Source organism: Oryx dammah, unplaced genomic scaffold (genome assembly GCF_014754425.2).
Source record: "Oryx dammah isolate SB20612 unplaced genomic scaffold, SCBI_Odam_1.1 HiC_scaffold_17, whole genome shotgun sequence".
Classification (NCBI taxonomy): domain Eukaryota; kingdom Metazoa; phylum Chordata; class Mammalia; order Artiodactyla; family Bovidae; genus Oryx; species Oryx dammah.
The window spans coordinates 24960390-24984422 of record NW_024070201.1 but is presented as its reverse complement, the minus strand read 5'-3'; the positions used below and the strand labels follow the sequence as shown (position 1 = coordinate 24984422).

The following is a 24033-nucleotide window of genomic DNA, read 5'->3' as shown; positions in this document are numbered from 1 at the left end:
CATCCACCTCTCCCCACCCTTTTCTGTTATTGGCATAAAGGGAAAAGTTCATAAAATTAGTTAAACAGCCAGATACACCAACAATCATGAGAAATCAATTAGGTATAAAACTTCCACTTTCCAAGGTAATGCCCCATAGTGCCTGCTACATCTTAGGCATCACACTCCATTAAGCTTGGTTATTTGTAGGTTTCATCATTAATTGAGCACTTCCTGACTTTTATTGATTATTCTCAGGGCTTTAAGGGTATTTTAATGTAGTTCAAGAGATTTTATTCTATTCTTTTTAGGATGCTTTAAGTTCTGAGCTTTCAATAATTAACTCCAGGGTCAAATGTAACCATAAGATTCCTGATTTCTGTGAGTTCTTTTGAAGAAACATTGATCATTTATCTCCTAAGACTCCAGAGTTCTGTTTTCTAGGTCCCTTTAATAAAATTAGTGTAGTTATATGACTCTAATAGTTTTAGGTCTTGGAGTTGGGTGGGATAATCAAGGTAAAAAGTATGTCCCTTGACCTGAAAAATGAGAAATTAACTTTGGGGCCAGTCCTGATTTTAGGATACTAATAGAATCAAAAAAAGATCACCTTCACTTTCTCTTTCTCCATATGATCATATATTTCTCTGTGGAGAAAGAGAAAGTGAAGGTGATCTCTTTTGAGGGTATAATAAAGAGACACTTGGAATAGAACTCACATTCCTGTGACAGGAAACAAGAGATGCCTGTGTACCGCGAGAAGCAAGCACTTTCTTACTAGTTCAGGGACAGTGTTCAAGCCTGCAGTATCTCAGGTAGGATGCTGTTGACCAGCAGTGCATGAGAAGTATACCTTGAGCCAAGAAATTCGGGGAGAAAAAAAGGAAATAAGAATAATATGTGTGTATATGTATCTATATATATGTACATATATGATTCCTTAACAGCAAGAGGAGAGACGTGATAATCCAGGTTGATTCCTATAAAATGCATTTATAAATACATGCCCCCACCTATCTAAAACCCTCATAGCATCCTCACAAAGGGACCCTACCACTTTTAAACAGCATACTTTCCAGCCCACAGCAAAAAGCTTAAATGAAAGCCAAAGTCATATCTAGAATTTGACTTGACAGAGGGGGAAAAAGTCTTCCAGGTCAGTTGCCAGGATAGAAAAGGTAATAGAATGTGATGGAAGTTACAAAGCAGGGGACCAGATTTCCAAGGAGATGAGGATATAGAACTGATTTTATTGAAGTGATTTATCAGTAAACCCATGTGACTAAGATTCACTCGAGACTTATCTTGAGGTGTTCATGTTGGGGATCTGGGCCTAGAAAAATGTGGTTTGATAACTTGGCAACTTAAATGACAAGACATACGAGATCAGCCAGTTGTGACCATTGTACTGGCCCTAAAGTATTCATAGTGGGTTTCCTTCCATATTTCTCCTTTCTAAAAAGGAAAAAAAAATTTTTTTTACAAAATGCTTTCCCTTTGAAGACTCATTAAAATGTTTTATTCAAGCTTGTGTTGCTAGAGTTATGTATGAAGTATATCAGTTGTTGATGTATGTTGACCTTTTGTTCTTACCATTATCTGATTGAAATAAGCATGTATTGGAAGGTTAGAAGTGCATGGGCATGATTCAAAAGCAAATGGATTTTCTCCAAAAAGAAACCAAACAACAATCAGCCACAGTGTTTCTTTAAGGATCTAATTGATAGTAAAGATAAATGTGAGTGTAAGAATGGGATTCCTAGACTAGGGTGACTGAAGGGATCTTCTTTGAAGAAGGATCTTGAGCATTTGTGTTTTTGGAGCTCATCCTTAAGGCCTGGACAGGAAGAATCCTGTGTCATGCGTGCATGTTGAGCAATGCCAAAAAAAAAAAAAAAAACACTCTGCCAAATCCTGGTACCATATGGTCTGAAACTGACGGCAGAAATGCATGAGTGATGTAAGCACGGATGGTGTCGTCGTTCTTATGGCTCTTGATGTGTGGGTGTGTGTGATGGGTTTTGTTGTTTGTTCCCATGTGGGCGCTTCTCCGTAAGTGTCTTGTGCCGTGTTCTGTTTGTGCCCTGCGTGTCCCCTCTCTCTTCCCCACCCGCCTCCCTCTCGTGAGGTTTGGGTGATAGCATGCCCATGGTCTGGAATAGTGCTTGTGCTTTTGCTGCACTGCAGTCAGCTGGCTTCCTCTGGGTTTGGGGTTCTCTCTCTGTCTTTCTCTCTCTCTATGCCCCTGCTGTTTTTGTTTTTTTTTTTTATTTCAAGGCTACCTGTCCTTTTGCTTTCCACCTCTTAATACATTAGAGGCTGATGGTCTCATGATTTATAGCCCCAAATGAGGTAACTAGTTTTTAATTCAGTCTGCAAGTGTAGCAAGACTCACACTGGGAACCCCTCTGACATAACTGTTCATTTTCAGTTTTGGTTCCAAAACGTTGGCCCCATACTAGATCCATGCTCTTCTCCTAGGCCACTGCCCTTAGGTAACTACCCCACAAATCTCTCTTTCCCTGACTAATTTTATAAGTAGTGCAAGCCGTGATGGAAGTCTAAAATCACATGAAATTTCTTATCTTTCTGCTCAATTGTGGGGAAATTCTGAAGCCCATTTTTAAGGAGCAGTAGCCAGCAGTGCGCATTATTACAACCTCTAGTCCACCACCTGTGTATGCACCCCTCTGCACATCTCTCTGTTTGAGTGCACAACAATGGCATTCGAAGGCTGTCATTCAGTCAAGGGACTCTGCAGACATGTGTGTTCTACTCAAGAACCAAGCTAAAGAGGTTTACGAATGGCTGCAGGACCTGAAGATTGTGTTTCAGCCTTGCTATGCAGTTTGCAAACAATATGCTACTGTTTAACGGCGTGAACCAAATTTCTGCTAATGGGATGAAGGGGAAAACTCTCCAGAAAAGCTGACAAAGCAGGAAGAACAGGATGACTGACTGAGCTTTTAGAATAAAACAACCGGGGGCGTCTGAACTCTTAATGGCTGGTGATGGAAGTAACAGATTCCATAATATGGCCAAGTGATCAGATGTGTGCTGCTTAGGTAAGAGAGAGACCATCGCCTACTTTTTCATAATGGGAATAATACTAGGGCCAGTGGGAAGTTATTTGTTTCCTAGAGATTTTATTTGATCATTCTGTTTTGGAAGTTTCAGGAAAAAAAGGGGGAACCCTGATGAACTCAACCCCAAACATTCAGATTTTACTTGACCTTGAATTTATTTAAATATCTCTAGGATTTCTTGCTGTTTCTAACTTTTGAAGTTTTCCTTAACCTGGTTTAAAATTGCCATGCCATTCATAGCATTTTTAGAAGCCAGTGAGTTCTGCTGGAAAGGAGGAGTAACTATCCCAACAGCAGAAGCAGTGTCTGCAGAAAAGCATGAGATAGGCAGCCCATAATCGCATCATGAAGGAGTGAGATTCCTGTCTGTGGAAGAGATGATTCTCGTGTATTAAATCATCATGTTTGCACCTCAGGATTTTCTTAATTGCTCAAAAGAAGATTCCATGTGGACCAAAAGTAAACTTTCATTTGTTTAACAAAGTTTAGAAAATGTGTTGAATACATTTTAATTGAAGTGAGGAGGAAAGGCTTCAACAAGTGATAAGTAAGAGCAAAACTCAGAAGTAATTTCCCACTTACTGTTAAATGGCGGAGTTTCCTTTTGAAGACTATTCTCTGCCTCATAAAATGCATCTTTGTCTTTTTCTTTGAGAAAATGAGAGCTGTATAATTTTTATCATGAAAGAAAACTACCTAAGCCAAAGCAATTTTAGGAGGTAAATTTTGCTTGTCTTTACTTGTACACTCAGTGCTTCAGTAAACTCTTCCTAATTATATTTATTCTGAAATTAGCCAGCTATGGAGGAGCACTATAGATTCATAAGATGAGCAATAGTTGTGCAAAAATAAATTTAACACCAGTAACCTAAATGGCTTCCCACTTTCAGATGTAATATGAGCAGTCGATTCCAGATGATTTGGTATATTTTAAAGTTTATGCCATTAAAAATGACAGTTTCATCTTTAATGAGGTGTGTATAAACTGTCTGTCACTTTTTAATGGGAAACTTTGCATATCAATGATATTTCATAAACATATTTGTCTTTATTTTGTAAAATTAGCTTTCTAATGCCCTCCCTAGGGAAACAAGCCTTCAGCAGTAAAGCTGCCTACTTGAAACATCCTCGTCTAATATGGTTCAGTGGGTGCCAAGCACGTACGTAGAACGCTTTGATATTCATTGGGCCACGTAAAAGTGAGGGATTAGCCTCCTGAGAACTGCAAATTCATAATTAACTACAAAGAAGTTCTTTATGTTGCCCATTTATAACAATTATTCAAATAATTGTGTTCATCAGTCTTTATACAATGAATAAAGGCAATTAGAAATGGGAACACTTTCAACCAATCAGATTTCAGAACCAGTGCATAACATCCCTACCCAGTTGCCTCTCTAATTTATCGCATTACTCATTGCTTTCCCATGGTTGCCTAAATCCATAGTTTGGGAACATCCATGAATTTTGAATCCTCCCATGTTTAATTGGCACATGTCCTTGAATATTGGCACCCAAGGATCATGATAGAAATTCTTCAAGAGCTCATATGACTCTTTCACAGCACCAACCTAACTATCAATATTCATTTGACTTCTTTATAAAGGGGCTTCCCTGGTAGCTCAGTTGGTAAAGAATCAGCCTGCATGCAATAGACCCTGGTTTGATTCCTGGGTCTGGAAGATCTGCTGGAGAAGGGATAGGCTACCCACTCCAGTATTCTTGGGCTTCCCTTGTGGCTCAGCTGGTAAAGAATGCGCCTGCATGCAGTAGACCCTGGTTCGATCCCTGGGTTGGGAAGATCCCCTGGAGAAGGGAACAGCTACCCACTCCAGTATTCCGGCCTGGAGAATTCCATGGACTATATAGTCCATGGGTTGCAAAGAGTCAGACATGACTGAGCTATCAATATTCATTTGGTTTCTTTATAAAACAACTTATATAATCCAAGCTTTTACTGTCCATTTTTACATAAGTGTTTCTGTTGATTTGGGACCTTTTGAATCATGTGATCAGTTTGACATTGCTTATTTCCAGAGCATTTGTTTTAGTTGCTGTTATGCTCTTGCTGGCAGTTCACTGAGCATTACTCCCAAATCATTAATTCAACAAATACTTACTGAGTACATTTTGTGCTTGACCATAAGAGAAGAGAAAGATGGGGGGGGGGAGGAAGCACGCCCCTCATTCCATTTTCACAGGTCCACAGGTATCTTCAAAAGTGACAAACCTCCACGGAGAAATATTAGCCAATTATTGTGCAGACAAGGGGACCTGGAGCAGGCCTGCTCAAACCAGACAGGACTTTGAGATAAACAGGGAGAAACAAGTAAAGGCCCCCTTAATTGCCTAATATTTTGTGGTGCTTTTAACTTCATTAAAGGGAGTAGCCTGCAAATACAATAAGAGGAAAGGGAGGCCATCTACTCGCTAAGCCCCCCATGGTTTATGTTTCCACCTTCACCTCTTTCCCGTCCAAACACAGCTAGCTGAGAGCCGTCCCAGCTGGCCAACATTGGTGCTAACTCAGATATAGGCATTTCAGGCTCCAGTTGATTATCTCCTGACCTAACTGCTTTTTCAGCTTTGAGGGTTTCTTTTTTTTTTTTCAGGAATACCACTGGTTTTTTAAATTCTCTTTTTGAAAAATATTTTGCAAATCAGATTTTCTGATGAAAGCATAACCTGCAATCTGCAGTTAGCAGATGCCGCACCATTTTGAAATAAATGATCCAAGATCATCATCAACTGATAATGAACTGTGTTTGTCAGTCTTGGCCAGGAATTTCAATTTATAGTAAAAAATGTGAACTAAAACTTACATACATCAGTATGTAACATCTAAATATATTTATATTTAAGAGCTCTATCAGAGCATCGACAGTGAACAATCAGGCTTTTTTTTCTTTCTGCATGCTGTTATGAATGAGTGATTTGAAACATTCACCTTCATGTTTCATGTGCTTTGAAAGTGGAGACTGAGGAATCTTTCTGCCTCGATTATGTATCCATAACAAAATGAAATGATTGGAGAAATGCACTTATGGATTAATACATTTAAACTCTCCAAAAAAGAGAGAGAGATGACAAGAGATTTGGCTCATGTTTTTTTTTTTTTTAATTTTTAAGAAATTCATCCTCAGTTTTTAAGTGTTTTGTTTATGTCCCTTGAGGAATGAAAAGAAAAACGATTTGTTTTTACTTGTAAGGCCTTACTCAGTTGCCCAATTCCGCAGAAGAACTGGACAGTGAGGACCTCTCAGGTAAGGGCTAGTTATTAGGTAAAAGGCTCTGCAGTGTCCAACCTGTGGGCCCTCCGTCCACTTCCACAACATGGCCATTTGGATCACTGAGCAGTTAATTCAAAACTGTGGGTTTTGAGACTAAAGAAAGAACAGATTTTTATTAACACTTTCTTCCTCCCCACCCACCTCTCTTCCCTGTGTATTTCTCTGATTGTATATTGCATGTATGTTTCAGATTGGGGCTGACTCTGTAAAGCGATAGAGGTCAAATCATCTTTGGAATTGCGCTGAAGCCACTCTGTTCAGTGGCTTAAAATAATTTTTATGTTCTAAGTATATAATGGTTCATGAAAATTTGTTGCATTTCAAAGCTTTTTAAGGATGTTGGATTATGAGACAAGATCTTTATTAAAAAAAAAAAAAAAGCTCATATTGATCATCCCCTTTTGTGGAAGATACTAGAAAAGCCAGGTCATAGTTAATCTTAGGAGGGGGCAGAGAGGGGAAGAAAGGAAAGGAGGGGGGTAATTGTTTTGTCACACACCATGATGTAAACTAATTATCCACCTCAGACCTTTTTCACAGCACACTGAGCTCTTGCAAAAGTAGGTTTCATGCTTGATTCCAGGATTTAGGTGTTACTAATCCAGAAGAAGAAGCATATCCTAAAAAGGAGGGGAAGGAGATTTTAAATGGTCAGAGCTAAACAATTATATGATCTCCCATGATGTCCTGGTACTTCACTGCCAACCAGCTATAGCTTCTGAAACATTTTGATCAGTTGCTTAATAAGTCAGTAAGGAAGGGCCCTTCCTCATTAGGAGAAACCAAGGCATAGGACCATAGATGCTGACTCCAGCCATTTGGAAACAAGGGTTCCATGTTGCCCTTCTTGGAGAGATTTCACTGCAGCTCCTGTGAATAGTTGGTTGAGGTGTGGCTTTAACTATAGGTCTTACTTATCTAGTGAGAGAATGAGATAGTACCACTGTCTTTCACAGTCAATAGATATATTGCCTCCTCTGTGCTTCTGGCAAGCCTCAAGGATGCCTTTATTTTTCTGCTATGTAGCGTGTCCCAGTTTGAACTTGAACTGTTGGATTCTCCTGCAGAGTGGAAGCTCCAGGAGGCCATATTGGTTTCGTTCACTGCTGTACACCTGTTGTGTTGTAAGCTCTCAACTGATGCTTGTTGGATGAATAAATGAATTCCAAATCCCAAGGAATTTAGATAGATAAATGGAAGATTAGAAAGATAGCTGGCCATCAAAGCAGTGTTTATTTTTGCCTCCCGTTTGTGATGGATTTAGAAAAGTTGCAAAAACGTTAGCCTGATCTTTTTTTTGAAGTGAGAGAAGATGAGTCCTCTCCCTGCTTAGAATATCGTGCTGAGTGTAAGTAGTCCATTCATTTCTGACCCTGACCCTAAATAAAACAGCCCTGTGACACAGTGGCAATTGGATCATCTCAAGGATCCTAAGAAGGGACTGAAATCTCCTTGGCCCTGATCCCTCTGGCATATCAGCCAGACAAGGATCACTCAGATACACAGAAGTCATTTTTCTTCTCCCTAGGAAAATGGGACTAAAGCAGCCATTACCCCTTCCTCCAGCACCATCAATTAAAGACTACTCTGGGTCTCTCAGCTCTGCACCAAGTCAGATGCAGCCTTGCCGCAGCTCTATCAATCACCCCTGAGTCGGGAGCAATAAACCAACAACTGTTTGTGTTCATAATAATTCAGTCAAATTAATAATTACGTTGTCCCCCCCCTCCCCATCCAGGAACACTGCAGTCACACATTGCACAGAAGCCATAAGTCAAGTAGAACCCTGATGATCCATCAGGCAGGGGCTGGGCTGCCTTTGCATCTGGTTTGATGAACTAATCAAAAACTGATTAGCACCTTTGTTCAAGGGGGATGCTGATTAATCAATTACTATTGATTGTGAGCATGGCTTCACTCGGCAGCAAAGAGACGTCTGAAGGGAAAAAAAAAAACACCCAATAAAAATTGAGCAGCTGTCATAGTGTTTAAATTTATTAAAACAAAATACATTATTTTTTATGAAGCTGTCTTGAAATGGGTCACTGAAGGGGAGCATATTGATTGAGAAAGGATGAACTTCTCAAATTTCTGTAGCCTGGAGACTGAATTCAATTATAAGACAAGACAAACAGGTTAACACCCGTCTTAAACAGTCCATCAATAAATTAGAGGAGGTGTTGCACATTTAATGCTAAACTGTGGTAATGAATAATATTACCATCCATTCCCTGCTCCATCTGGGTAGAAATTTCATTCTTTCCTTGTTATGGATAAATGTTATATCCTGCTTTTTCCCTCAGAATAATGCTGGTCTGTCTTCTGCTCACCCCCTGTCCCCTCCTCCCCCGTTGACCACTGCCACCTCAGCTAATGACAATTTTATAAGCACCATATGGTGCCCCAGCCTCACCCAGCAAAGCAAGTTGCCCAGCTGATCCTCCTCTTTAATCTGCATTAAAAAATTATGCTTGTGTGTAGTTCAGTGATTTAATTGTTGGTAGGCCTGGGGAGCTTCTCCAGTTTACTTTGAACCCTTTCATTGACTTTTTGGGTGTTAACTTTATTGATGATGGATCCACAAGAGTTTTCAATTGTTTTATCAATTACATCTGCTGTTTCCTTGTGACAGCTGGTGGTTATTGCCACCCATGTGGAATAGAATGGCTTCAAGCCTATTTATCCTTCTATTTTATTTTAAAACTTTTTAAAAAATGTCTCCAACTGCCTTGCTCCCTTCAGCAATGGAAGGGCTTTTGGGGACTGTTTAGTGGAGTACGGTGGTAAATATACAGCGTGCCAGAGAATAGCCCTCCAGCACAATCAGAGCAATCCATCAGGCTTCTGCTTTTGAAGCAAAGGCACCAACAAGAAATTTCAGAGCTCTCATGCTTCCCAAAGACATGTTTTCAGTTCCGGTCCTAATACAAGAAAGTGATCTGGAAGGAAAAACTTCTCCCTCACAATCCATAGGAAAGTGTGGATGGAAGGCAAATTCTAAGTAGCCTTGATAATTCATGTTAGTTGTTAAGGAAGGATCTAGGTGAGCTAGCTCTAGTCCCTTAAATGGGTTACAGAGAAAACACGGGCTTAAAATATGGTCTCGGTTTAGTTAATGGGGCTTTCCTGGTGACTCGGAAAGAATCCACCTGCAGTGCAGGAAACCTGGGTTTGATCCCTGGGTTGGGAAGATTCCCTGGGGAAGGAAACAGCAACCCACTCCAGTATTTTTGCCCAGAGAACTCCACAGACAGAAGAGCCTGGCAGGCTACAGTCCATGGGGTTGCAAGGAGTTGGGCAGAACTGAGCAACTAACACTTCATTTAATGGAAGCCCTGAAAGGCCTTCAGATCCAGATTGTCAGTTCTGAGGTGGAATATACGACCATCTGTCTGGTGGGTGTCCTCAAAGTCTGACTTAACTTGCTTAAAATATGTGTAAAGAACTGTCAGTAGACCTAGTATTTGGGAGAACTCTTTCCTTACTGGTTCCCACATAAAGTATGGCCTAGATTTTGCAAACAGGCAATTGCATTTTTTGTTGTTGTTGTTAGACCTGTAATAATAATGATGATAAAGAAAAACATCAAAACCCAGCTGGACTATGTAGACAAATTTAAGATATGGCCCCTAAATTTCAAGTGAGGTCTTCTTTAGCTTGTATTTGTATAGTGCTTGAGCACTTAGAGAGCTCATGCGCACACGTAATCCCAGTGATCCGCATTCGTTCAGCAGTTGTTTGAACTCCTATGTGCTGGGCCCTGGTCTGGGCACCAGGGATGCAGCAATGAACAAAACCAACCAAGGGCTGGAGCTGCCCCAGATTTCACACGCCAGGACCCTGCCCTCATACAGTTACATGCTTGTCCGGGAGACAGGCTCAAAGCACAATGAAATTTTAGGCTACTACTGTGAGAAAAATACACCTGGGTAAAATGAAAGCGAATAACTTTACTGGGAAGAGGTGGAGGGTACAGATGCGCACCAGGGGAGGCCAGTGAGACAGGAAGACCAAGAGACGAGCGTGAGCCAGCATGGGAGGCTTGTCCCAAAAATCCTGTGAGATCATTGAGGAAGGGCTGTTTACAAATCAAGACGCTGGGGCTCCTGAGGTTAAATGATTTACTCAAGAGACAGAATCAGAATTTAAACATAGAATTTCCTGCCTTTTTAGGATAAAGAGACTTTGGTTTAAAAAGTGACTCTCCTTCCCCTGTGAAATCCACACTTCCTTTTGTTCTGGGATCTTGAGAATCCTTTCCTCTCGGGCCCTTTTTGATTCAGTCTGTGCTTGGAAAGAAAGAGGCAGGGAAAGTTGGTTTATCCAGAGCCCATCAGGCATATTGCTGACAACCAGGAAAGATCTCTTCCAGCATTGAATCAAGCTCTTTCCCATCCAGTGGCGACCTTAAACTCTGCTAAGTTGCTTTCAGTACCATTATCCCATTGATCTCCTAAATTGTGGGATGATTTCCCCCTGAGCCGGTCCTAAATGCCATGGGAAGGTGTTGGGTTGCAGAGGATTAAAACATGTAGATTCCCTTATTTCAAAATTCCATTTAATACAAGGCAGTAGACTGGCAAATCATACTGGGTCCATGCCAGCTTGGCCATGACTTTACCACAACATGAGTTTGAATTTCTTGATGTTGCTGATCTTCCCATAATCCAACATGCTACTGTTTCCCCCATGGGGAGGAAGGAGACCATCAAATAGGAACTTTTCCTTCCAAATTGATAAGTTGGCGGGCTCCAACACAAAATGTGAACTCCAGTTCTACAGGTTGGACACTGCTTTGGGGTGACTTCACCATATTCATTAATCCATCCTCACACCCCCAAATGCCGGAGGTCCACTGACGCATCTTTCTCCAGGGAGAGATTCGAGTGGGAAATGTATGTTTGGAAATACTTCACAAATCTGCCCTCTTTATCAGATGTCTGCTCCTTTAAGGGAAACTCCAGTCTCATCGTCAGTGCCTTCCTGTTGCTTCAAATGGAAAGGGCAAGCACACTTCTAAGTCCTCATCACTAGATGAGTAGAGAGGACTCAGGAGTGTGCCTTGTGGTCTGTCTGGTGACGCTTAATGCCTTGGGAGCGTTTGCATCCTGTTGCATCAAGTCACTTCCACTGTTGGTTAAATTAACAAAATCAAGTCACTTGAGAAGGGAGAGAAATCAGCACTTGAAAAAAAAAAAATCTTGTTCTCATGCTTAGCTGACAATAAGAGCTTAATATCCTGATGCTTAAATGGTACACCTGAGTTACGACTTGGACGAGGTGACCTTTGACAGGCCCACAGCCTTGACCACCACCCTGGACCACCAGTCACACTGTGTGCCGTTCTGCATAAATGAAAACAAGGGGCTTGGTGATTTCACCTCAGCAAATGTCTCTGGGGCATCTTAGCCTCTGAGAACAGCACTAAGTGTGCAGTACAACCCTTACTCCAAAGTGCTGTAAGTATTTGCCTGGAATAGTGATTAGAACTGGAATAAAGCCCGCCTTGGGCTTTATGACAGTGGATTTCAATTTTACGGACACCTGTTGAGTGCCTATGACATGCCAAGTCCCAGCCCAGAGAGCCTCCTTCATATTCAGCAACATACTGGCTCCTCAAAACAGTCCTCTGAATTGTATGTCTGCTCAGTGGCTGAGAGTGGCTCATTGACCTGCCTGAAGTCACACAGAAAAGCAGCGAAGCCCAGCTTCTAGCCTGGGCTAGAAGGCTGTGCCCAAGTCCAATGCACTTTCCAGCAGGCCACACAGGAGGTGAGCTCCTACCTCTTCTGGCATCTGCTGTTCAGGCCTCTTTCTGGAGGAAAAAATAGACAGTACCTGCCTAAGAGCACGGGTCCTGATCATTGTACAACCAGAGCCCGTGAGCAGGACTTCTGATGTCAGTGAATGCCTCCAGAGCTCTGGGCGGCAGGATGATGGTGATGATGATGACTGCAGGTTTTCTTTAAGTAGCTTAACATAGTTCTTTTGAAACGTTAGCATAGCTGGAGTTACACTGCTAGACTGAGATGCAGCCAAGGGATAGTCTTAGATGCGTGGGATGCTGTATGAGAACCTTCGTGATTTTCTTGCCTTACATTTATTCCTTCCCTTCCACTCTCTCAGAAGACAGAAAAGAAAGGTTATGCTGCATGGAGGCCGGTGTGCTCCAATATGTATTAACATCTTAATGGGAAAGCTGTGCATGTACTGTATACATTTACTACTCTCTGACAAGAGGGAATTAAATGTCAGAAGGATTTGTAGCATCTATAATTGAATTGGTGCTGAGAAAAGCAAATCTTAAAGAAGAATAACATATTAGGATTAGCAAATAATGTGGCATTTTGTCAGTGCATGCCATTCAGTTTGTTCCCCTTCAGTAATAAAGTTGTGCTTTTTAAAATGCACACTTATTTTTGTTGTCATGATGGGAGCTACAATAGGTGATGAGAATGAGAAGCTGCAGTTCTCAGATGGTGCCAGGTTTGGGGACTGGTTTTATCATTGAGGTCAGATTCTGGTTTCGTCCCGGATATGAAAAATCCACTTGTCAAGCTTTTTCTTTCTTTCTGGTAAGAAGTAGCAGATGACGTCATAATCATTAAGCATCCTCTGAGATCTAGTAATCCCTGTAGCCCTAGGAAGCAGGGGGCAGCATTTCCGCTATGAACACTGCTTCTCGAAGTCTCTTATTAAACTCACTTGTCCAATCAGACCTCAGGCCAGGAAAAAAGAATAGAACGAAAGCAAGTGAAAAGTGAAAAGTCAACAGTTTCACTTTTCCCAAAGGTCAACAGGCAGTTCATAGAGAAGTGGCAGAAGGTTAAATATAGGGTAGTCCAATAAATACAGGTAGGAAGCCCCATCTCCTTAGGACCTCCCCCATGTCTTTGGAATTAATTTTAAAGAAGAGACCTCAGGTAGTTTATAACCTTTGTTAAAAAATAGTATGTGTATTTAAGGGGAGTGTCTAGCTGTCCCCAAGTTTTTGAGTATGCCTTCTAGCCAAGGCCCAGGGAGGGTTGGCATGTGAAGGAAGCCAAGGGAGGGTGGTCATCCCGTCCCTCTCCGTGTGTCTGAACTGCATGACTCTATCACACTTCAGCTCCTCCAGGGTGACAGTCTTACTGTCCTGTCCGTGTGGCCTGGGCCGAAGGTCGCCCGGCTGCAGCTGCAGTGGGCACTTGGCTCAGTGACCCCCCCCCCCGCCAAGGTCCCCGTCTGCCAGGAGCTTGTCTAGGACATCCTGGCCATTCCATGGCTATCCATGGATCTCTGCCTCTGGCAGCGGAGGCGTCTAGGCTTTTCACAGATCCATGATTAAGGCATTCACATAGTAGTTGATGTCAAGCGTCCAGTACCAGGTGGTAAAGTAGCCATAGAAACCGGGATCTGTTAAAGCACCCTGTTTTAACACAGGTGGTGTGACTGCCAGAGCCCAGCGCTCAGGAGACCCTGGCAAGACATTTGAGAAATAAGAGCAAGTAGAGAAAGGGGAGGCCCTTGGAGGGAGAAGAAGGAGAACGAAGTTTCCTAGCAGTCACTTTTCTTGTCAGGCCCTAGGGAACAAGTGCCTTTAGAATCTACCCCCTGCACATTGCCCATGAGAAAAGGATCAAGCCAGGTCACCCGGCCCAAAGTAAAGAAAACTGAGCAGGTCCGGGCATCACTCTTGGGACAGCCTTTGAAATTTTTTGGCCTTGCAGTTTCTAAGATGCTAATGGGAACCCCAGGTAGTTGAAACTGTGACCCAAGCAGCGGTAGCCAACTTAGTATTCTGTAAGCTGCTCGTAAACCCTCACCTGGAGTCAAGTTGTCCCAGCTTTTGGCCCAAAGAAGAGCTAACGCATGGATATTAAACAGTCCATGATTGATCTATCCTTACAGAGTCTCACATCACACTCAGAGCCTGCAGGGCCTGCAGCATGGGACAATGCAGGAAGGATTGTGCCCCATCTCTGAGTTGACACTTCCCAGCAGCTACATAGTGCCCCTGAAAATCCGGCTCACGGAAGGACAGGGCTTGAGTTACCTGAAGTCCCATGAGAAGTGATTGATGAGGAACTCTCAGCAGAAGTGAACACTTACACCCATACTAAGTGAGAGGGACAATCGTGTCTCTTAAAGATAGGAAAACACTCCCTTCTAAACCAAGAGCTGTCCACTGCCCGAGGATCAGTGCTTTAATGCACTTTAATGCTTTCCTAGTACTTTAATGCCCACATACTTTTTTTAATAAGTAATTTTTAAATTTTTAATTGGAGGATAATCACTTTACAATGTTGTCTTGGTTTCTGCCGTATAACAATGTGAATCAGCCATAAATATACATATATTTCCCTTCCTCTTGAGCCTCCCTCTCACCCACTCCCCACCCCTCTAGATCATCACAGCACCGGGTTGAGCTCCCTGTGCTATACAGCAATTTCCCAGCAGCTAGCTATATTATACATTAGGTAATGTAGAAGCTAGGGCTTCCCTGGTGGCTCAGCGATCCACCTGCCAACGCATGAGATATGCGTTCAATCCCTGGGTCGGGAAGATCCCCTGGAGGAGGAAATAGTAACCCCCTCCAGAATTCTTGCCTGGGAAATCCCATGGACAGAGGAGCCTGACAGACTACAGTCTATGGGGTCACAAAGAGTCAGACATGACTTAGCAACTAAACAACAACAGTGTAGAAGCTGAGGGCAGCTGTAGAATCTGTAAGTTCCCTTCTCTGCCTGATGTGAAAAGCGAGCCTGAAATCTGAAGAGGATGTTCCCCAGGAAAGTTGATGGGACTCTAGGGAAAGGCTCTGAACCCTGCACGGAGCCGGATGTGTGGGTGATGGTGAAAGGCAGGGGCATTTCCACAGTTTTCTCTGTGAGGTAATTGCTCAAGGAACAGTTGTGAGCAGGACAAGGAAGGTCACTTGGCCAGTCGACCTTGTGGGAACCTATGCTCCTATTGGTTGGCGACACTGTTCTGGGCTCCAATTCGCACTCTAGTCCTGTAGCCTGGTTCCTGTCTGTATAGCATCCTGTGTGACTGCTTAGGGCTGTGAGCAAGGCACCAGCCCACAGCATCCAGGGGTAGGGAACCAGCCTTCGCCTGGGCCCCCCACCCAAAAAGTGAAAGTCGCTCAGTCACATTTGACTCTTTGCGATCCCATGAACTATAACCTGCCAGGCTCCTCTGTCCATGGAATTCTCCAGGCCAGAATACTGGAGTGAGTAGCCTATCCCTTCTCCAGTGAATCTTCCTGACCCAGGAATGGAAGCAGGGTCTCCTGCATTGCAGGCAGATTCTTTACTGAGCTACCACCTTGGACCAACCAACGACACTAGAAAAACTCCCCACTCAGCCCACACGTGGACACACAAAAAGGAATGAGACAAGTCTGGAGACAGCACCACTCTTCATAGAGGATGCCAGCCCACACCAGACGCTGGAGGACGGCCAGGACTGTATCAGGGCCTCCCGCAGTAAACCCCAGGGCAGGCCAGGAATGGAAAGAGGTGGGGCAGAGCTGCAGCCCTTTCTGTTCCCTGTACATTCAACACCACTTCCTTCTGTGTCCGTCCACAATAATTGAAGGCAGGAGAGATGTCTCAGTGATTAAGTGGTGGTAGTAAACTTTCTGATCAAAGTGAGTATCGGAATGTAGCTGGAGAGATTACCCTTATAAATAAGTATCTATAAAATATGTACGTCCCTGAGGATGGGAAAGATAACTAGAACCCAGGTATTTAATGTGGGCACAGGGCAAGGAGAAATGAGCCTCTTCAGCTCTGAGTTCCTGGAAAGCAAAGGTCAAGTGAATGATTTTTGGCTGGAGAAATTAATCCCCAGACACATACCCTATGATGTTGGTGGGTTGGTTTTCTCTTACCAGAGCTTCCCCCTCCTTCTTCATCTCTCCCCTCCCCTCCCCACTTCTCTCTCTCTCTGGCTTTCTTCCCCTAGGCTTCTAGGCTGGTCCTGCGCCTCAGCATGGAGGGGGCAGTCTTGGAACAGAGAGCACAAGAGTGCTTCCCCCAGTGGGTTAAGTCTAGAACGGGCAGCTTCTCTCTGCTCCATCTTCCTGGGACTGGACCTCTCTTCACCTTTCACCTCTTGAACCCAGCTTTCCCCGCTGCTCAGTAGCTGGAATCACTTTGTTTTTCTTACCCCATTCTAAGACACAGGGAGTTAGTTGAAAGAGCCTCATCTTTCAATAGGTCTGAAGCTCGTGGCCATTGGAGAGGAGTTAATTCTCATTCCCACAAGAGCCCCTATTTTGACAGCTCCCTAAGGGAAGCACAGCTTTCTGGCTTATCCATGACTTTGGTCTCCCTATGAGCAATTTTGAACCTGTGCAGCTGGGGTGAAAGTCTCTGGTGTGTAAAGCATTACCCTCCAGCAGATACCATGTGTCATGGTGCATCCTCCTGGGAGCTCACCCCTTCAACAAGCCCTGTTGTCTTAAAAGAAGAAAAGGAAAACAAAAGTTTCCGTAGCTGAGTTCTGCCTTGTTGAAATGACTTTCAAGACACGGAGGCTGCCGCTTCTGCAGTAGGCAGCACTTTGGGATGCAAGGGGAGACTCCTCTCTGCCACATTTCAAGGCGAGCTTATTAGATGTGTGGCTGGAGGGGCCCGTGCGTCACGGAGCGGGCTAATTGGCTGCAGTGCACTCTGCCTCCAACCCATCTCCATTCTGCAATTAAACTCCCATCATCCTGTTGTCCTGGGCGACCCGCTGCTGCCTCTGATTCCATCCACATTTCTGTTTGGGTTTGGAGTGGGGATTTTTTTTGGGGGGGTCGTCCTTCCAATGGTAACTTAATGAAACACTTTAAATACTCCATTTTTTAATTTAGACTCTTTTAATTAAAACACTTTTCATGGAACCCTCAGTCACGAGTTATTTCCCCACATCCTTCAGTACTTAATCTCAGAGCAGAATTGGAAATATCGATAGAAAGTGTAAATCATGCCCTCCTGCTGAAAGCGTTGTATCAGGTTTCGGCTCAAAAGAGCACCATTACCTTTAGCTGTCACGGATCTGTACACTTGATCGATAAACTTCAAATATTATTAGAGGTGGAGGCTTCAGAGATTTGCTCTGTTCTTTGGAGAGAGACAGAGATAAATCTTTCTTAAAAATTGACTCGAATTTGCACTCTCCGTCTTCCTGGTGAAATGCATTTCTCTTAGGCGTCCAGCAACTGCTACGGGGACAGATTTATAGGCCATGTGCTTCTTGTACTGAAAGATTTAAATGGTAAATCCTTCACATATGACTTCACAAATCATGTAAAGTTAAAAGATTTTTACCATTTCTGTTGCTGCTGTGCTTAAATTGTAAGGTACAGCTAGTAAATCATTTTAATGGAGGTGTCGTACTTGACTCAATAAAAAAAAAAAAGACAATGGTTTAGCTTCCACTCGAAAATGTTAATGTATTAATCAACGGGAGAATAATTGTTTTTTACTACATTATAAATCTCGGGTGCCATTAGAATTTCAGCAAGGGGTGATGTAGCCACATTCCTAAATTAAAATTGTTTACACTGCCATACATCCATTCTGCATCGCCATAGCTCATGCGGGGTTCATTTTGGAGTTGTTCCCCAGCCAAACATGTCTTTCCTCAGTCGCAAGAAGACATCCCCAGGGAGTGATGCTTATAAAGGAAAATTAATTGCATCATGGAGTGTTAAATAAATAAAAGAAAAATCGTCTGTGGCAATGGACAATTATTCCTTGCTGTCTTTTTTTGAAATAGGTTTTTAGGTTTTTAGACAGAGGCTTACTCCCTCATACATCCTAAATGTAGCAGGCATGTCACTTGTCTCTAGTCCCCTAAACCTTGTTTTATCTCTAGGCAGCTGGGGCTTTTGAGCTCCTTGCTTTTCCCATGCAAATGCCTAGTAGGGAATAAGTTGCCGGGCATCTCTAGAAAGATGCTCCAGCCCCCCTTCCACAGCTCCTGTAACTGCCTGAAGGTGCCTTTCTGAGCTCCCTTAAATAGTTAGGTCAGCCTCCTGCATAGGGTCTGCAGCTGGTTGCAGAGAGGGTGAACGCCAAGACCAGGCCAGGATTGGGCAGACTCTATTTCTTCTCTCTCTGCTCCCTAAGCGTGTTCACGCGTGTTAGCATCCGAAGCTGCTTAGAATGAAATTGCCTTGAGGGGAGAACAGGTCATTTCAGCACTGGACAGGTCCCCTCGGTGGCACCCGATCCATCTCAACTATCCTGACTCCTCCATTAAGAAAGAAGGTGACCTCTGATCCTGGAGGCAGTGTCTCCAGGGTTTCTGGTGTCTCCCAATAGACTCTACATCCCTATTCCTCTTCTGATCTCAACAGATTCTCGAGCAGGTGAAGAAGGCGCGATCAGGGCGGTGGATCACGCCGTGATTGGCGGCGTCGTGGCCGTGGTGGTGTTTGCCATGCTGTGTTTGCTCATCATTCTGGGGCGCTATTTTGCCAGACATAAAGGTAAGCCAGGGGGCCTCCTGTAAGCTTGGGCAGCCAGGAGGCCTCATGTCACCATGGCCCCTGCCTTTGTGGGACTTGGCAAGCTTGTCCTTGAATAGGCAGTTTGGTTTCTGGGGCCACACAGCCTCTTTGATTCTTGGAACTGGGAAAGAAAAAAACAAAAATCTTAGCAGCCGCTGATTAGGAAGGACTCTGAGAGTTGATGAGTAGCACTCCTTGATTTGGATTTTTCTCTAAATAAAAAGCTTTATAGGTTTGTTATTCTACAATCCATCATCGGGGAAAGAGTAAAAAGTCTAAGGGGCTGATGTGTGAGGTGTGGCATGAACCCCAAAATGATAAACAGGGAAAAAGCACCCCCGTGACCTTCTGCTTTGCGGGAAACGTGGGCTAGCCCTGTGCCCCAGCCCCCAACGCTGGATAAGCTGGTCACAGCGGCTGGAATACTTCCTTGGTTTGATGTGCCTTAAAAGCCACATAAATATGTATTTTTAAAATTATCAGTGCAATTGATTTAAATTGCCATTAATCATCACACTTATCAACCGTGCAGTCTGGATGGGCAATCATCTTTGCGAGCGCTCCTCCTCTCTACCCCACGCTGCTCTAAGCCTCTTCTCCCTCTCGGTAATTTATTCTTCCTTTTCTTTTTTGGCCCTGGTGTTTCTCGGGTATTTTTCTCAAGTGCTATGCAGTGGGCTTCCAGGCCTTTCCTGTAGTATAAACTCGAGGTGCTGGGAGACTGCCGGATGGTAGACCTTGGGTTCAGGGTGGGTCCCCTGAGCACAGCAGTGGAGGTCCAAGGTGCTTGACAGTCACCTTTAGAATCCAAAGTGCCCATCTCGAGTGTAAAACAGTTCGTGGCCCTCCGTACTGGGGGCCCTTCTGTCCATGCCCATGCTCTCTATACACTCTGCCCACTCCCAAGAGGCAGTCTGTTTGGCAGAGAACTCCCAGCCTCTTGGTGTTAAGCTTGATAGAGCCAGGAAGGTCAGGTGAGAAAGCAGGGCTGAAGTCTGCCCAATACTGTGACTTGCTGGGAGGAGGGTGTACTCTACAGAGGAAAGAGGGACATGGGAGGACCATCCGACTGCCTGCCTTCTCGGATTTGTCACTCTGAAAATGTGAAAGTTCAACAGCCTTTTCTTACTTAAGAATCTTTGCGAGCACAATACCTAACGGGAGGAGGGTGATTATGGGCAGTGCCAGCTCTACCTATATTTCATACAGAGGTGCAACCCTTGTCTTTCTCCACGTAAACCGTTGGGACTTGCTGATAAAGAATGTCACCAACTCCGTTAATGTTCTGTCTATTGTCATTATAAAGTGGCTGTGCCAATTAGCAAATCCATGAATCTGGGTCCTGGCTAGAGTGACGTCAGAAGCAAGAATCACTTGTTTCTTAAGGCAGATCCCATGCCTTGCTTCCAGCTGATACAACATCAAATTATTTCTCGATCTGGAACCCCACTCTGCAATGGGCGGCAGAAGAAAAATCAAACCTACTTGTGCGGGTTCAAGCACATGCTCACTAATGGACAGGCGCCAGTGCTTCCTGAAGACAGGAGGCGAGGGTTCAATAAATGATGTGAGATGATGGTAGAAAATCAGCAGGGCCCTAATTCATTTATTGGCTAATTGCTCTTCCTTGCTTTGGTCTTTAACCATGTACGTGCACATGTCTGGCCATTGGTCCTGGGCGTTTACTGTCAGCAGCTCTCCAGCTTCCTGCATTTTTGCTCCCACTCACGTCTTCTTCTGCTGACACCCTCTGGTCATAACCACGGCTCTAATGTCTCATTTGCTGAATTATATCGCAGCGGTTCAGTTGGAGTGGTGCCTTTGGAACCCCCGGATCCCCATTTGTCTCACCCACCTCGCTCTCTTCTTCCAATTGTTTTTTCCCCTCTGCTGCCTGCACACCACTTCGGCTGATGATGGCCATAAAGCAAGTTGCCATCTCTGTACCACTTTACACAGCGGCCATCAGACAGTCACGGTGCTTTACCCCTTCATCTTTCAGGTACATACTTCACTCATGAAGCCAAAGGAGCCGATGACGCAGCAGACGCAGACACAGCTATAATCAATGCAGAAGGAGGACAGAACAACTCTGAAGAAAAGAAAGAGTACTTCATCTAGATCAGCCCTTTTGTTTCAATGAGGTGTCCAACTGGCCCTATTTAGATGATAAAGAGACAGTGATATTGGAACTTGCGAGAAATTCGTGTGTTTTTTTATGAATGGGTGGAAAGGTGTGAGACTGGGAAGGCTTGGGATTTGCTGTGTAAAAAAAAAAGAAATGAAAAGAAATGTTCTTTGAAAAGTACACTCTGCTGTTTGACACCTCTTTTTCTGATTGTTTGGTTTTTCAATTTTTATTTCTTCCTACCAAGTCAAACTTGGACGCTTGGATTTAGTTCGGATAGATGGCAGAAAATTCTGTGCCTTGTTTTTCGTTTGTTGGTTGCGTTCCTTCTTTTCTTTTCCCTCCCTCCTTTGTGTGAATTTATTTTTCCCCAAAAAATTTTTGGATTTTTTTTTTTTTTTCCCCAAAAAAATCTCCTCCCGTTTTGGAATTTGCCTGCTGGGATTCCTTAGAACCTTTTGACCCTCCTTATTTTGTTATTGTTGTTCCTTTCCTTTGTTTATTTTTGAAGCTTTCTGTTCAAAATTCAGTTTCATAAAAGGAGAACCAGCACAGTTTAGATTTCATAGTTCAGAATTTAGTGTATCCATAATGCATTCTTCTCTGTTGTCGTAAAGATTTGGGTGAACAAACCATGAGAACTCTTTGCTGCTGCCCATGTTTCGAATACTTTAGAGCAGTGAAGACTAGAAACGTAGACTGTGATCCAGAAACTGTTCTGTTTGCTGTGGAACTACATTACTGTACAGGGTTATCTGCAAGTGAGGTGTGTCACAATGAGATTGAAACTGTCTTGAACTCTGTATCTGTAGACGGCTCAGTATAGATAATCCCCCATGCTGTCCAGAAAGGTTTGGGGCAGAAAGGGCTCCTCCTTTTTCAGCGCCCTAAACAGACCTGACAGGTGAGGTCTGTTCCTTTTATATAAGTGGACGAATTTGAGTTGCCACAGGAGGGGAAGTAGGGAGGGGGGAAAGATAGTTCTGCTCCGGTTATTTCTGTTCCAAATGATTCCATCCACCTTTCCCAATCGGCCTTACTTCTCACTAATTTGTAGGAAAAAGCAAGTCCATGTGGTGTGTGAATGACTGAATGGGACAGGTTTTTTTTTTTTTTTCTTTCTTTTTCTTTTTTTTTTTTTCCTTTGTGCTTAGTTAGGAAGGCAGTGGGATGTGGCCTGCATGTACTGTATATTACAGATATTTGTCATGCTGGGATTTCCAACTCGAATCCGTGTGAAACTTTCATTCCTTACGATTTGGCTTGACAAAGGCAGGAGGTACAAAAGAAGGGTCGGTATTGTTCTCAGACCGGCCCGCCGTCCATCTCAGTTCTCGAAAGGTCAGAGCAGAGGTGGAAAAACAGCATGTAGGGGTTTTTCAGTTACTTAATCAAAACTCAGATGTGAGTGTTTTTATCTTTTTACCTTTCATACACTAGCCTTGGCCTCTTTCCTCAGCCTTAAGAACCATCTGCCAAAAAATTACTGATCCTCGCATGATGGCAGCCATAGTGCATAGCTACTAAAATAAGTTACCTTGAACATATCTTAGATGGGGAGCCTTGGGAAAAGGAAGAGGAGTCCAGTTACCATTGACATTTTTTTAAAGAAATGGGATTTTCATTGAAACGTCTAGGAAATCTAGAAGTAGTCCTAACGGACGAAAACTAAACTCTTACCATATGCTTTGGTAAGGCTCCAGACTCCAGAATACAGTCCCTATGGAAAGATGGCATCAAAAAAAAAAAAAAAAAAGATAGATCTATATATATATAAATATATATTATATAACATTTTCAGTGAGTAATTTTGGATTTTGCAAGGTGCATTTTTACTATTGTTACATTATGTGGAAAACTTACGCTGATTTATTTAAGGGGAAAAAGTGTCAACTCTTTGTTATTTGAAAGCGTGTTTATTTTTGTCTTTATTTTAACCTTTGATAGAACCATTGCAATATGGGGGCCTTTTGGGAATGGACTGGTATGTAAAAGAAAATCCATATCGAGCAGCATTTTGTTTTCCCCTCTCCTATCCCTAGGCACTTAACCAAGACAAAAAGCCACAATGAACATCCCTTTTTCAATGAATTTTATAATGTGCAGCTCTATTCCGAGCCCTTAGCACCCATTCCGACCATAGTATAATCGTATCAAAGGGTGAGAACCATTTAGCATGTCGTTGAAAGGTTTTTTTCAGCTGTTCTTTTTAGGAAAAAAAACAAAAACAACAACAAAAAAAAAAGAAAAAAAAAAAAACTCTCCCATCGCTCATCGAATTGGCATCTCATCTTCGGGGACCGCCCGTCTTTCTGTTTCGACACGTGTACAGTAGTGCAGTGCCCCGACGTGACTCTATGGCTTAAAATGTCGACATGTCTCAGGTTCATGTGTTTTGATTGGTGTTTTCCGTCTCAGGTAGATTGCAAAGTGTAGGCCCCACGCATTGGAAAAGTAATAATAATAATAATAAAACAAAGCAAAAACAGGAAATTATGGATTTTAGTTGTATATTGGTTTATGTATTTTTTTCTTAAGTATACAGTGCACTGTTTGAAATGTATTGTTGAGTATTACTTTGTACAGGTTGATCACTTTTTTTAGAGTGAAGAAAGAACAAACTTGTTTTTTGTGTTTTTTAAAGGAATATAAAATAATGAAGGATGTATAATTGATGCCAAATAAGCTTGTTCTTTAGTCACACCGACGTCTGACTTTTCCCTTTAGGCCAGTTCTGTTTTTAAGGTGTACATGAACGATGTGACGGTGTAAGAAATTCCATATCCATATGTTCCATTCGCATTTTGTATTGGTTCATGTATACCATTTTTACAAAAAAAAAAGAAAAAAAATAAGTACTATAAAATATCTGTCTTCTTAATAAAAAAAAATTAATGTTACAAAGTGATCCTTTCATCTCATTATGGACTTCTTATGGACGCCTCAGCCTGGGAGAAGATGGGTCCCTGGTCCAACGTCCACCTTAGGACCTCGCGCAGGGCCGGAAACACGGGCAGTAGATGCTCGGAGGTGCTATTGGCCGGGCTTCTTGGAACCGCC

The 24033-nt window shown here is 43.0% G+C and overlaps 1 protein-coding gene across 6 annotated transcripts in view; it reads left to right on the top strand.

The window, feature by feature from the left end:
* Positions 1 to 23816, top strand: part of CADM1 (cell adhesion molecule 1) — a 353309-nt gene extending 329493 nt beyond the window's left edge. For 4 of the 6 annotated variants that reach the window (XM_040258046.1, XM_040258045.1, XM_040258044.1 and 1 more), the window contains 2 exons: positions 18693 to 18824; positions 20848 to 23816. In XM_040258046.1, the coding sequence (XP_040113980.1) occupies positions 18693 to 18824; positions 20848 to 20966 (251 nt within the window). In that variant the 3' untranslated portion in view covers positions 20967 to 23816. Of the gene's footprint in view, positions 1 to 6274; positions 6329 to 18692; positions 18825 to 20847 lie in introns of all 6 variants that reach the window. The other 2 variants (XM_040258043.1, XM_040258041.1) reach the window with 1 other exon arrangement.
* Positions 23817 to 24033: the final 217 nt, after the last annotated feature.